This window comes from Mauremys reevesii, linkage group 25 (assembly GCF_016161935.1).
Source record: "Mauremys reevesii isolate NIE-2019 linkage group 25, ASM1616193v1, whole genome shotgun sequence".
NCBI classification, from domain to species: Eukaryota; Metazoa; Chordata; order Testudines; family Geoemydidae; genus Mauremys; species Mauremys reevesii.
The window spans coordinates 4814212-4828851 of record NC_052647.1 but is presented as its reverse complement, the minus strand read 5'-3'; the positions used below and the strand labels follow the sequence as shown (position 1 = coordinate 4828851).

The window sequence follows — 14640 nt, the reverse complement described above, 5'->3', positions numbered from 1 at the left end:
GCCATGATTAGCTCCTCCAATGAGAGATCAGCTGGGGGGTGTGTGCTGATACCTAGCCATGATCCTGCTTTATTGGAGGGGGGGGGAGAGGGAAGGTGCATGTGGGGGGGCTCTTGTTCTATTCATTTACTTTTCCTCCTGTCTGATTCTTTACTTACCCCCCACCCCCAATGCAGTGCATCCGTGTGGTGATCCTGTTTTGACCCCCCCAAACCCATCTCCCACTGTGTGTATTCACCAGCGGGTTGAATTAGGGAGGAGAGGTAGCCCAGTGGTTTGAGCATTGGCCTGCTAAACTCAGGGTTGTGAGTTCAGCCCTTGAGGGGGCTACTTAGGGATCTGGGGCAAAATCAGTACTTGGTCCTGCTAGTGAAGGCAGGGGGCTGGACTCAATGACCTTTCAGGGTCCCTTCCAGTTCTAGGAGATGGGTATATCTCCATATATTATATTATATAATTTCTTGTTTCTCTCCAGGGTGGAGGTGTGTGAGCTGCTTTTGGTTTCATAGATAAATATATATTTATAAATACATGAGCACTGTGAGGAGCAATATGGGGGGGAGCCCTGTGACTAGCCCTCCCCCCAAAATCCCCCTTTCTCACAAAGAAGCTTGAGTCCCATCTAGAGGGCAAGGATATTATCCGCCCCGGGAAACACGTCTGTGTCCTCCAACAAAACTTGTTTCACTGGAAAAAAAAAACCACCTCCCACCACCCCCACTTCCTATTTAAGTGTGCTTTGTTGTAAACGTATTTGAAACAATTACCAATAAAGTTTTGTTTAAAAAAAAAAATCAGACTGGCATGTGGCTGTTCAGCTCTAGGGGACAATTGTCATTGCTGTGATGAGTCGGGAGCTGTTCCTCTCCCTGGAGGCCCAAGAAATTCAGGGATGTGGCTGGGGCGGCTGCCATAAACGGTACCTGACGTTACCTGCAGTTGAAAGCCCAAAGGGACGAGTGTCCATGCTTAAATGGGGACGTGGCATCTGATTGATGGGTAAACGGGCATCGCAAGCAGCAGCGGAAAGGTTATTTTATCGCTGTGTCTGGCGGGCGGGGGGCGACAGCTGCTGGAATGCCATGGCCAGGTCTGGCGCCCACAATTCGAGAAGGAAGGTGAAAAATTGGAGAGGGGCAGAGAGCTGCCATGAGAACGATTAAATGGGGGGGAAAAACCTGCCTTATGCTGAGATGCAAGGAGCTTCTTAAAGCAAAGGTTAAGAGATGCTGTGATCCCTGTCTCGAAGTACCTAGGGGAATAAAACTGTGAGAACTGGCTAGTCCAGCTAGCAGACAAAGGTATAAGGAGAGCCAGTGGCTGGAAGCTGAAACTAGAAACATTCAGACTGGGGGGAAAGGGGCAGATTTTTAGTCATTGGAACAATTCACCAAGCATTGTGGTGGATTCTTCATCACTGATGCTGTTTAAATCGAGGGAAGTCCTGTGGCCTGTGTTATGCAGGTCAGACGAGGTGCTCACAGTGGTCCTGTCTGAATTGATAATCTAGCCATTTATGAGGCTGGGGCAGGAGAGATGAACAGCCAGGCCGACCCTGGTGTGCAGGAATGCAGTGCACTAGCAGCGGGGGGATTGCCAGAAGTAGAACACTTCCATCTAAATGTGGATATGTGCGCCCCTTCCTTATTGCAGGGAAACTCCTTCCATGTGTGTGAATCTGCTTCCAAAGGGGATCAGGTAATGAGATGCCAGCTAATTCCTGGTGTCGGGGGAGAGAGCGGAAACCCCTGGTAATGAAAGGCAGTTTATCAGGAATAAAATGTAAGTGATGAGCCCTTCTGTACAGCCCCTTGCACAAGGGGGTTCCAAGTGTGATCAGGCTGGAAACCGATTGTGTTTTGTGAAAGAATTGGAGGGTTTCAGATTTGTTCCCATTCTACATTGGAGTGAGTCAGAGCAGGACCTTGAACCTGGGTCTTCCACAGTAGAGGTGAGTGCCCAAATCACTGGGTTACTAGGGGGCGGGGGCGCAGGGGTGTCTCCTTTTGACCTGAGAAACCTTCATTGAAACCAATCTGTCCTTGAAAAGTTTTGTTGTCTATAAATCTCCATTTTCTAGCGATAAAACTCCCGCCCAGCTCTGCCTCTGGCCGCCACAGCCTGTACAAAGGAGCACAGCTGCAATTTTTTAATGTAACCTTCATATTGTTACTCGTAGCAACCTTTGTGCTTTGGGCACAAGGCTGACACTATTTGTGTGTGGGGATTTTTTTTTTTCTTAAAGTACCAGTCACCAAATCATGCGAGTTTGATTAAAAAGCAATCCGGGCTTGTCTGTATGGGGAAATTTGACTGGAATCCCTATGTGCTACTGTAGCTCTTTCAGTTAATTTCATCAGGTGGAAAAACCCTCCCTGTCTCGCCCTCTTCAGTGCAGATAAAAGCTTGTATCAGGTGACCTTTTAAAAGTCCCCATAGTAGGAAGTGAATAAAAACACCCTGCCAGGTATTTATAAAATCTCATGATTTTGAAGCCAAGCTCAAGATTTGGTTTGAGGCCTATCATTATTTTTCATCAGTTGGGGTTGGCATCACTGCAGCTACAGGAACAAGGCAACTAGCCTGCCTAGTTTGCCCAATTTATGCTTTGCAGTATTTTCTCTGGTCTCTGTTGCTGTCTGTCTATGGGCAGATCCCCGTTTGTTTGGTGTGGGTCTTGAATGAGTGAAGGACCTAAAAAGGGAAAGATGGGTGTAAAAATTGGCAGAGGATTTTGGGGTGGGGCGGGCATTGGGCCTAAACTACTTTTAGTTCCTTTTTTAAAAATCAGAGAGATTGCACGTTGACTGTCTTTAATGTGTGTGTCAGGTATTATCCCCCTCCTACAGAATGGAGCACACACAGAACCCAGGCGTCCTGGCTTCCAGCCCTACCTCGAACCACTAGACACCACTCCTCTCCCACTGCTGGAAATAGAACCCAGGAGTCTGGATTCTCCAAGTCCTTTTCTCCACCCCGTCTATGTCAGCTACATCACTGCAGACTGTCCCTGTCCACCATTTTGGATGCCTTCCATGATTAGCCCAGCAGGGTGGCTTCAAGTATGGCCCCTCCTTAATCCACCTCCCATGTCAGAGAGCATAGGACTGATCATGTGACTGGCTACTATTTCCAGCAATGCCAAGGGACCATGCTCTAGTGGTTAAAGTGGGGTGCATGAGTGTGTGTGGGGGGGGGGGGGGAGGGGTTGTGTGCCGGGACTCCTGGGTTCTATGCCCAGCTCTGGGATGGGATCTACTGAGTAAGGCCAGGGCAGCTGGAGCTGGGAGTCAGGATTTCTGGGTTCTAGTCCTGGCTCTGGGAGGGGAGTGAGCTCTGGGAGTTAGGGTGGGGCTTGGAAGTCAGGACTCCTGGGTTCTGTGCCACCAACTGTGTGACCTGAGCCCTTCTCTCTCCCTCATTTTCACATCTATAAAGTGATGATAATCAAGGCTGCTGTTCTCACCCCAGCCCCCCTGTTGACCCCCCCCCACTTCCTTCATTGTGCCTGGCTGGAGCCTCATACCCCAAGATGTTCTACACGGAGCTGTGCCTGGCACCATCCCTCAGACCAGGGCCTGTGGGTTGAGTCTGGTAGCCAGATAAGAAACTAGATCCTCAGCTGGCATCAGTCCTTGTTCTCCTTTGACTCTAAGGGAGTGGTGCCGATTGACACCAGGTGATGCCAATGGCATGATGTCAATTGGGAATCTGGGCCCGGGCTATCTGAGAGCCAGGTCTGACTGCCAGGTAGCTCCAGATCTGCAAATCCAACCCAACAGCCATGGGGCTGCCCACTCAGGGTGAACGGCTCAGTGGCTGTGCTGCAAACGCCTGCCGCCAGGGGAGCAGGCAAGCAGCAAAGGCCCTGCAAGGGCTTCCAGGCTTTTGCTGCCACAGTCCTGGGCCTTGGCAGCTGGCTGGGACTTGGGCCCTGTGTTGCACCAGAAGGGTGCCCCTCACCCCCGGCTTAGGAGTTCAGGCTCCCTGGCTCCTTTGAGCCTGTGTGTGACTAACCAGGCCGCAGCCAAGAGAGCTAATGTGAGTTGCTTGCAGCCGAGGCTATGGGGGCCCATCTGCTGGGAGCCAGAATGAACTGCAGCAAGGGGCCCCCTGAGGCAGCAGAATGGGGGGCAGCGGGTAAGAGTTCAATTGCTACGAGCAGCGCCCCCTAGAGGAAAAAGGCTCCGTGCTCTATTCCCCACCCCTCTGAGCCAGCCTTGCTTAGCTGCGCCCCCTCTGGATGGACCCAGATTTACTTCGCCCGGACCCTGAGCCCTGGGGTGGGGGGCATGGAAGCAGCCCATGACTTCCCCCATCCCCTAAAGGGGCGACCAAGCCTCCACCACTGCCGCTCTGCAGCGCCACCCAAGCCAGCTGCAAGCGGGGACATGGGCCCAGCTCCCCGGTGCGGGAAGTGGGGTGATGGGGACTAGCTCAGCCCCTCGGGAGGGGGCAAAGGGGGCAGGGACTGCTGGGGGTGGTAGAGGCAGGTGTGGGGAAAGGGATGGGGAAGTTTGCTGGGGGGAAGGGGACGTGGTGGGGATGAATGCTGGGGGGGTGGAGAGGGGGATGGATGAGCTGTGGGGACTGTTGTTGGGGGTCAGAAAGGCAGCGGTGGGGGCTGGCCGGGAGGGCTGAGAGCCGGGACACCCGCAGGACTCGGAACTCGCCGGCTCCACCTTAAGCGGCCGGGGGAAGGGAGGTTGCGGGCGGCGGCGCCTCCTTAAGCCGCGCGAGGGGCTGCGGGTCCCGGGCGGCGGCGCGTGCGGCGGGGAGGGAGGGGCTCGCGCTGCCTGCCCGGGACCAGCCCGCGCGCCACCGACTCCAGCTGCAGCCGCGGCAGCGCCCGGGGAGCCCGGCCGGGGGAGGAGCAGCGACCCCGCGCGGGCAGGGCGGCGCGCCGAGCCGGTGCAGCGGGGAGCGCCAGAGGCGCCGGGACCGTGCAGCCGCTCCCAGAAGGCCCGCGGAAGGAGCCGGTGCAGCGGACGCAGCCCCCGGGGGAGGGGAGGCAGCGAGGCGGTAGCGGCCCCCGCCGGGCAAACCAGGCGGCGGCATGGCCGGGCCCCCGCCGCCCCCGCCGGGGCAGGAGGCGCCCCGCTACCAGGAGTGGATCCTGGACACCATCGACTCGCTGCGCTCCCGCAAGGCGCGGCCGGACCTGGAGCGCATCTGCCGCATGGTGCGGCGGAGACACGGGCCGGAGCCCGAGCGCACCCGGGCCGAGCTGGAGAAGCTGATCCAGCAGCGCGCGGTGCTGCGAGTCAGCTACAAAGGCAGCATCTCCTATCGCAACGCCGCCCGCGTCCAGCCGCCCCGCCGGGGGGCCCCGGCGCCGGCCCCGGCCCAGCGCCCCGGGGGCGCGTCCCGCCCCCACCGCGCCTCCCCGCCCGGAGCGTCCCCCGCCGCGCCCCGCTCCCCGCGGGCACCGGCCCCCGCCGCGCCCCGCTCCCACCGGGCAGCGCCCGCGCCGAGCCGGCCGCGCCGCCTCGTAGGACCGGCCGGGAGCGGCCGCCACCCCCTGCGCCCCCGGCCCCAGACGAGGAGGCCCCCGAGCGCAGCTCCCCGGTCAGCCTGCGGGAGATCGTGCGCTACCTGGGCGGGGATGGGAGCGCGGCCGGGGGCGGCCGGGTGACCCGGGGCCGAGTCCAGGGGCTGCTGGAGGAGGAAGTGGCCCGCGGGAGGCTGGAGAGGACCCGCTTCGGCAGCATCGCCCTGGCCCGGGCGGAAAGGGGGCCCCAGGGCCGCGCCCCCCACTCCAGGGCGCACCGGAGCAAGGTGAGCGCGGGGGGAGGGCCTGGGGCAGGTGGCACAAGTGTCGGGGTGGGGGTGAGCGGCGCCCCGGAGCGACGGGCAGGAGTTGGAGGGTGAGCGGTGACCCGGGGGGAGGGGCAGTGGCTGGGGCGGGAAGCCTGGGGCAAGTCGCACGCGTGTACCCGGGTGGGGCGAGGGGGCGGTGCCCCGGAGGGGGAGGGGTAGTGTCTGGGGGCGGGGGCAGTGAGCGGTGCCCTGGCCCGGGGAGGGGTAGTGTCTGGGGGCGGGGAGTGAGCGGTGCCCTGGCCCGGGGGGGAGGGGCAGTGTTTGGGGGCGGGGGGAGTGAGTGGTGCCCTGGTGGGGGGAGGGGCAATGTCTGGGAGGGGCGGGGGGAGTGAGTGGTTCCCGTGGGGGGAGGGGCTGTGTCTGGGGTGGGGGGGTGAGCGGTGCTCTGAGCCCGGAGGGGGAGGGGGCAGTGCCCTGGGCCCCAGGGGAGGGTTAGCTCAGAAAAGGGATGGCTTTGGGTGCCTGGGATAGGACCTGAGCGTGGGGTGCAAAGGGCTGCCCATGAAGATGATGGGTGGGAGGGTGGGGTACATAGGAAGGGGCTGCACATGGAGTAAAGGGATCAGGGTCTGCTTGAGGCAGGGATGCCTGGGAGTTAGGGGTCAGGCAGTACTCTGGTGATTGTTTCCAGGGAAGGCACCAGTGACCAGGCCCTGGAGTTGCCTCTTTCACTCCTGTACAGGCACATGCAAGGTGTCGAGAGGCAGGGCTGCCTGGGGCACCATGGGGCATCTGGGGTGGGAGGGACCATGGGCAGTGCCAGTCAAAGGAGCTTAGAATGAAAGCGGCTGTGGGTCGCGAGTTGGGTGAGGTCCAAGATTGTTCCAGCTTAGGATACGAGCGCTGCTGTAGCTTCTGATCCGCTGGGGACTCCTGGCCCAGTGAGGTCCCGGGTGGTGACGCCTACCCTGGCTGTGACGTGTTGGGCTGGACGGTGTGTGTGATGGATGAGTCTGTTCAAACAGCCTCCAGGAGTGCTACTCTCACAGCGAAGCATCCAGGAACAACCCACCTGCAAGCAGCTTCCCGGCAACCGCTCCTGGGCACCAGCCCCGCTGGACAGCCCTTGGCAACCAATGAGGGGCCCAGCACAGCCTTATGATAAGAACAGTCTTCCTGGGTCAGCCAGTGGTCCATCCAGCCCAGTAACCTGTCTGAACGGGACAGGACAATTAGCGAGTGATCCATCCCTTGTCTGCCAGTCCCAGCTTCTGGCAGTCAGAGGCTTAGGGACACCCAGAGCATGGGGCTGCCTCCTCGACCATCTTGGCTAATAGCCATTGCTGGACCTATCCTCTATGAACTTATCTCATTCTTTTCTAAGCCCAGTTACACTTTCGCCACCACAACATTCCCTGACCACGAGTTCCACAGGTTGGCTGTGTGTTGTGTGAAGAACTTCCTTGGGTTTGTTTTAAAGCTGCTCCCTATTAATTTCATTGGGTGACCTCTGGTTCTTGCGTTATGTGAAGGAGTCAATAATACTTCTGCATTCACTTTCTCCACACCACTCCTGATTGTATACATCTCTATCATATCTTCCCCCCCACCACCACTTAATCTCTTTTCTAAACCAAACCGTCCTGGGTGTTTTAATCTGTCATACAGAAGCTGTTTCAGCCCTCTCATCATTTTTCAGAGGGGTAGCTGTGTTAGTCTGGATCTGTAAAAAGCAACAAAGAGTCCTGTGGCACCTTATAGACTAACAGATGTATTGGAGCATGAGCTTTCATGGGTGAATACCCACTTCGTCTGACAAAGTGGGTATTCACCCACGAAAGTTTACACTCCAATACGTCTGTTAGTCTATAAGGTGCCACAGGACTCTTTGTCACTAATCATTTTTGTTGCTCTTCTCCAATGGTAAAGTATCTTTTTTGAGATGGGGCAACCGTATTCCAGGTGCGGGTGCACCATGGATTCATATAGCAGCGTTGTGAGATTTCCTCTCTTACTATCTTTCCCTTTGCTATTGGTTCCTAACATGCTGTTAGTTTTTTGACGGCCCTGCACATTGAGTGGATGTTTTCAGAGAACTATCCGCAATGACTCCAAGATCTTTCTTGAGTGGTAACAGCTAATTTAGACGCCATCATTTTGTATCTGTACAGTTGGGATTGTTTTCCAATGTGCGTTACTTTCCATTTATCAACATTGAATTTCATCTGCCATTTTGTTGCCCAGTCACCCAGTTTTGTGGGATCCCTTTGAAACTCTTTCCAGTCAACTTTGGACCTTGAGTAATTTTGTATCTTCTGCAAACTTTGCCAGCTCACTGTTTGCCCCCTTTTTCAGATCATTTCTGAATATGTTGAACAGAACGGGTCCCAGTACAGATGTGGGGGGGGGGCGCTATTTACCGCTCTCCACCATGAAAACTGACCATCTGATCCTATCCTTTGCTTCCCATCTTTTAACAATCCAGAGCCCCTAATGCAGCCCTGCCAGGCAACCCTCCTGCCTGTGTTTTGGGGGTGGCTGTGTTCTCTTTGTGCAGTGCCCAGCCCAGTTCTAACTGGAACCTTTGGGCACTACCATAATATAACTATAATGAGAGCACTCTGCACGGGCCTGGCTGGCAGCCCGGCAATAACAAACCAGGCATCTCTGGCATGGCCTCCTTGTGCAGGCAGTGTCCGGGGGGGAGGCCCCTGATGGAAGGAGAGCCAGATCTTGCTGAAGAACTTGGACTTTCGCTCTGTTTTTGCCACGATGGTTGTAAAAGAACAAAGCGGGAGGAGGTTTATTTTCTATTTCTATTTTAAAAAAAAAAACAACACATTTTAAAAGCAGAGGGGCGTGGGGGTGTAATTATCTTCTAAATCCTAACGAGCTATTTTAACAGGCTCTGTTAAAACTAAATTGGGAGCTCCTGGTTTTGCTTGAGACATTTTTGTTGGAGTTAGATGAGCATCTAGATGCCCCAGCTGAGATGGGTGGGGGAATGTGCCCCTTCAGGTTGGGTGCTGCACAGGGCCCCATCTGAGATTAGGGACCCACCATTGTGCAGAGTGCTGCACAGGCATGTGGGGGGAGAGAGTTCCTGCCCCCGAGAATTTATAATCTAGACAGACAAAGGAAGGATTACCCCTGTTTTACAGCTGGGGAAACTGAGGCGCAGGGCAGTGACTTGCCCAAGGCCACCTGGCAGGCCAGTTTCAGAGTTAGGACTAGAGCCCAGGTCTCCTGACTCCCAGGCTGGGGCCACATCCACTGGACCATGCTGCCTCTGACCTATCTCTATGCCCAAAGCTCATGTTAAGTCCTTTGTTTACAACAAACTCTTCCCCCAGTTCAGTGCTGCCACAGTCAAAGTGGTCCTGGTGCTTCTAGGAATGGGTCCAGCTGGACGTGTGCCCGGTGTCTGCTCTAGCAGAGGGGTCGCCGTGGCAGCTGGCACTCTCCAGGAGGAAGTCTCTTCTGATGAGGTAGTTTGGTAGCCCAGCCAGCTTCCTGTTTGAGGGCTGATTTTTTTATGCTGTCACCAACTCGCTGTGGTTAGATGCTTAGCCCTGTACCCTAAGAGTTGTCTAACACTAGAACAGGCAGAGTGCAGGAGAAGGGAGTACGGGGACTGGAATAGTGGGGGTGGAGGGCTGTGGGTTGGGCTCAAGGGCACCTCCAGAGCTGGGGGGGACCCAGATTTGGACTAGCAGGGGGCTGCAGGCATGATTGAGGGGCATTGGCAGAGCTGTGGTGGGGGGAACCCCATGGTTGGGATAGCAGGGGGCTGTGGGTCTAGATTGAGGGGCATCGGCAGAGCTGATGTGGGCGGGGAGCCCAGGAGGTCCCGAGTCAGGGAAAGTGGCTAGATGGGGCCCAATGGTGGGTAAAACCAGGAGCTCCAGCCGTGCCCAGAAGATGTCCTGTGCAGGGCACAGGGGAGCAGCTTCCTGGGGTCTCTAACTCTGGATTCTTGGTGCCCGCAGAAGGCCGGGGAGGAGCCATCGGAGGAGAAGGGGGAGGAGGAAGAGGAGGATGACGAGGCTTCCACCATGTCGGAGGGCTCCGAGGCTCCGGACTACGAGGGGGCGGGCGCCGGGGCTGGGTTGGAGAGTGACGGCAAAGCAGCCCCCGCTGAGCAGAGCCAGATGAACGGGGACTGTAAGGACAGCAGGCGTGGTGGGAAGGACTGTCCCACGGGGGGTGGCCACGCCAGGGACTTGCAACCCCCGGAGGAGCACTCCCCGGACAAGGGCTCCGAGCGCCCCCACCGCGAAGGCAGCGAGAGGCGTCATGCCAAGGCCTGCTCCCCTGGGGAGAGCGCCTGCCAGCAGTTCGGGATGGGCAAGAAGGAAGGGGGCTCCTACGGGCAGCCAGACAGAGCAGGTATTGGAGTTGGGGGATGCCGGGGCTGGAATTTCTCTTAGGGAAAGGGGGTAAGAGTGAACCAAGGGTCTGTTGGGGTGCAGGGAGGCTGATGAGGTGCAGTGGCTGAGATCACTTGTGAAATGAGTTTGGCAGGTCTCAGCCTTGGGGATGTTGTGAAATTCTGCTCAGCTGGGCTGGCTGTCTGCATTTGGGGACAGCTCTGGAGCTGGAATATCCAGGGGGCTGCAAGATGGGATTGAGGGGCATTGGAAGAACTGTGGGAAGGGGGAGCCCAGGGCTGGGATAGCAGAGGCTTGCAGGTCAGCATCGAGGAGCATCAGCAGAACTTTAGGGGCGGGAGGAAAACCAGGACTATGGGACAAGATTGAGGGGCATCAGTTGGGCTGGAGGAGATCAGGGGAGCCTGGGGCTGTGGTCGGCCAGTTTCCTCGTGTTCCATGGGGAGGTGAAAGCCCTGTCTGTGATTGTGCCATGCCTGACATCTCTCTCGTTCTCTCCTGCTTGCAGTCTCTCCAGCTGTTGCGGGCGCGGACCCCCCTGTGCCCTTGTCCCCTGGGCGGCCCGGTGTCCAGGCAGCGGACGGGACACCGTTCAGCTGCGTGTAAGTCCTGCGCTCACTGGCTTCTTGCCTGCCCGTCCCCCTCGCTGCCACCAGGGGGTGCTCCTTCTGCCCAGCGCCGGGGCTGGTACTTAATCTGTGAGCCCTGTGTGAGCAGGTCAGGCTCTAAGATGTCCCCCGTCCCCCACGGCTGGGTCCTTAAATCTCCACATGTGACATGTTTCCCTGCTGCTTCTGCCAGCCCCCAGCGACTCCTGGCTGCACCAGTGCCCCCGCTCCAGTGGGAGCCTTCAGGGCCTGCCACCCCCATGGCAGGGGCAAGGCCCTCCATGCTCTGGCGGCTCCCCCATTTCCTTCCTGCCTCCATTAACCCTTGGCTGCCTGGGGACCCCTGTTGCAGAGGGGGACTGGCTTTCAGCCCCCTCCCCTCGAGATGTCAGAGGACTCCCCCTGGTGCTGGTGTGGGAGAGGATGGCGCCGGGGAGTTCAGGCCTGGTGACGAAGGCAGGGAGGGGGCTGTGTCTGCCTCGGAGGTGAGGGTTGTGTCCGAGACCCTGATCACTCTGTTCCCCTTCGCCTGCCCAGCTCGGTGAAGAAGGAGAAGCCCTCAGACCCCGTGGAGTGGTCAGTGATGGACGTGGTGGATTATTTCACGGAGGCTGGATTTGCAGAGCAGGCATCTGCCTTTCAGGAGCAGGTCAGTGCAGGGCTGATGGATTCTTCCTAAAAGTGGGGGGGGGAGGGGGGGGGGCTTGTGGCCTCTCCCCTTCCCCCAAGGACCCGCCCCCCAGCCAAGCCAGACGCAGCCCCGGCCCATGTCCCCACCCAGGGCAACTGGAGGGTCCATGGCTGCCCGGGTGACCTGGCTCTGGTTTCAGGCCTGGCCTGGGGGTCGGGCCTTGGGGGCTGAAGAGCTGCAGCTGGGCCTTGATAACAGCTGTCTGGGCACGGACCCTCCACTTGCCCTGGGCGGGGGGCCCGAGAGATGGGCACACGAGTCGGGTGCTCCTCTTGGCCCCCCCACTCTGGGCAGGTGGAGGGGCCCAGCTTCCCCACAGTTGCCCCAGGGCTGCTCTCACCTGGTTGGCCAGCTTCTGGCCTGGTCAGGGGGCAGGGCCTCGGGGAGGAGGAGGGGCAGGGAGCCAGGCCTGTGGTGAAAAGGGGACGGGCCTTGGCCCCTCCTATTCTGGCACCCCTGGGTCAGTGCTCGGGGGTGGGGGCAGCTGCCATCTTGGAGGCAGGGAGCAGTGTGTGGAGAGAACCAGTCCCCTAGAGGAGAAAGGCCCCATGTCCCATTCCCCAGCCCGTCATCCCTGTTAACCCTTCCTCTGTTGCCCCTTGCAGGAGATCGACGGGAAGTCCCTGCTGCTCATGCAGCGCACAGACGTCCTGACCGGGCTGTCCATCCGCCTGGGCCCCGCGCTGAAGATCTACGAGTACCACATCAAGGTGCTGCAGCAAAGCCACTTCGAGGAGGACGAGGTGGATTCCTTCCTGGGCTGAGCAGGGAGAGGGGGGTCGCAGCTGGGGCCGAGCGGGACTGTGCCAGCAGCCACTGCCTCCTGCCGGTCCCCTCCCTGCCTGCTGCACCCCTTCCCTGGGTGCCTCAGGAATCAGCCCTCCCAGCATCCCTCTGACTCCATGGAAACGGATGATGGGGGGGTGTCAATCAGCCTGGGGCTTTTGGTGCATGGGGGAGGAGAGCCAGGAAATGACCCTGGCGTCCTAACTGCGTCCTCCCACCTCTCATGATTAACCCCCAAGTGGCTGGGGAGGGGTAGAAAAAACTGTGGTGGGGAGGGAGTGAAGGCGTAGGATTCGGAGGAGGGGTTTACAGGGGTGTGTTTTGGAGGAGGGGGGGAATCAGTGCCCAACACTGCCCCCCTGGCTCCTCCACTGTGTGTTTATTCGCTTGGTTAGTCTCATGTCATAGCATCATTGGCCATTTCAAGCTGGGGGCAGGTGGGAGAGGTGGATTTTTTGCTCATTTCATGCCCAGGAGATGTCTGAGGACTTTGGTGAGGGCCTCTCTTAGCTCTGCCCCCGCCCCCCCCGACTCAGGACATGGCACTCTGGTTTGATCTCCCCTCCCCGCCCCCCCCCAAATCTGGTCTCCCTGCTGCCCGGATGGGGTGAGGCAGGGATTTTCTGGGGGTGGATGGGGCACTGGGGGGTGCCCTGCATCAGGGGAAGGTTTTAACAGGGGATCCTTTTTATTCTCTGGTTGGGGGGGGGGGTAAAAATTTTTTTTTTACACATATGGTTGCTACCCAAAGTCAGTCGCTTTTTAATATCACACCCTCCCCTCCCCCCACCTTCCTTTTTTTTTAAAATAAAAAAATATACCTGAAAAACAAGAGAAACACCAATCGGTTCATATTTCTGGACCCTTTCAGGATGGGAGGGGGAGGGCAGAGCTTAGGACAGCTGAGAGACGAGTCATGCTTTTGGGAGGGGGCTGGGAGTCAGGACTCCTGGGTGCTGTGCCTGGCTCTGGGAGGGGAGGGGAATCTAGCAAGATTATTCCCACTTTAGAGAGGGGATGATCAGTAGCATGGAGCCCAGGAATCCTGACTGCCAGCTGCCCCTCTAACCACTAGACCCCACTTTCCTCCCAGAGCTGGGAGTGGAACCCAGAAGTCCTGTGCTTTGGCACCTCCCTCCCCCTTTGAGGAAGCAGGTTGTTAAGGAAGGAATGCTGGCTTCCTGTTAGCCCAGCACTGAGGGTCCAGTTCCCAGAGGATGGAGGTGTTTCCTCTTGTGCTGACCCCGTCCCAGGTAAGAGTTTGGGGGCAAAGGGTTTGAATTTCAACTCACCTGGCTTTGCTCCTGGGGGGCGGAGGGGGAGTGCTAGAAACCCTTTGGGGCCAGGGCCCTTCCTCTCCCCATGCTCCTGAAGGCTACTTTGCTTTGAGTGCCCCAACCAGTGCCTGATTGTTGGAGGTGCTCTCTCCTCGTGCTAACCCCAGTGCCCTGCGAGGGGGTGCTGCAGGGTGGGAGCTCTGTAGGGGGCACTCTCCCTTGATGGTCAGTGTGGGCCCCAGTGTCACACCAGGGGCCACCTTGCTGCAGGGAGTGGGGCAGGAGCTCAGCAGGGAGTGCTGGCCCCAGTAGACAAAGGCAGGATCATTACTCCCATTGTATAGGTGGGGAAACTGAGGCCTGGAGTGTTAACTGTCCCAAAGTCCCAGATGAAGTCTAGCAGAGCTGGGAATTGAACCCCGATCTCCACAGGCCCCCTTGCATGTCTGATTCCGCTGGGCTCTGCCTAGCCCAACGGGCAGGTGGAGCAGGGGGGAGTTGAGCTCTGGCTGTGGGAAGAGGGGGGCCATGGAGAAATGGTCTATCTGCTGAGCTGGGTTTGTCCAGTGGCACCGCCAGAGCAGTGTCTATGCCCCCCGCAAGGCACGCGAGCTCCCCTCCTGCAGCACTGCACCTGGAGCAAAGTTAGAACCGTTGACCACCCATCACAGAGTGGAGGGAAGATGAGCTGGGGCTGTCTCCTGGTGGAGGTGGGGGCCAGGTGTTTCTCTCTCTCCCCACGGAAGGGGGGAGAGGAAGCTTGTGCCTCTTCAGCTGCCCCTGAGGGCAGCTGCCTTCTGGTGGGAAAATAGAAATTGCCAGCCAGGGCCTCCGCCCCCCCTGTTCCTCCAAGCCTCTATCCCTGCGGTGGGAGCGCCCAGCGGCTACTGCCGAGGAAGGTGGAAGAAGCCGGCAGATCTCATTCTGGTCTCTGGGGGAGAATGGTTTAACGCCTGAGGTATAATATCCCGGCCAGAGGAGAATTACAATTCTGTAAACGTCCAAGTTGGGGCTTGGTGACCCTGGTTCCATGGAGGAGGGGGAGGAGAGGATTCGCGGGAGGGGACTTCAAAGAGCTAGAAAGCAAAACTCTGCTGCAGAAGGGATCTAGGCCCAGATCCTCACCG

General features: G+C 58.2%; 1 protein-coding gene across 1 annotated transcript; it reads left to right on the top strand.

Annotated features, from left to right (window-relative positions):
- The first annotated feature begins 4762 nt into the window (after positions 1-4762).
- On the top strand, positions 4763-13068 carry LOC120391347 (atherin-like). The gene is given in 6 exon segments (XM_039514905.1): positions 4763-5471; positions 5474-5778; positions 9750-10149; positions 10660-10753; positions 11297-11408; positions 12056-13068. Coding segments are annotated over 6 exon segments (1485 nt in total). The 5' UTR covers positions 4763-5056; the 3' UTR covers positions 12215-13068.
- The last annotated feature ends 1572 nt before the right edge of the window (positions 13069-14640 follow it).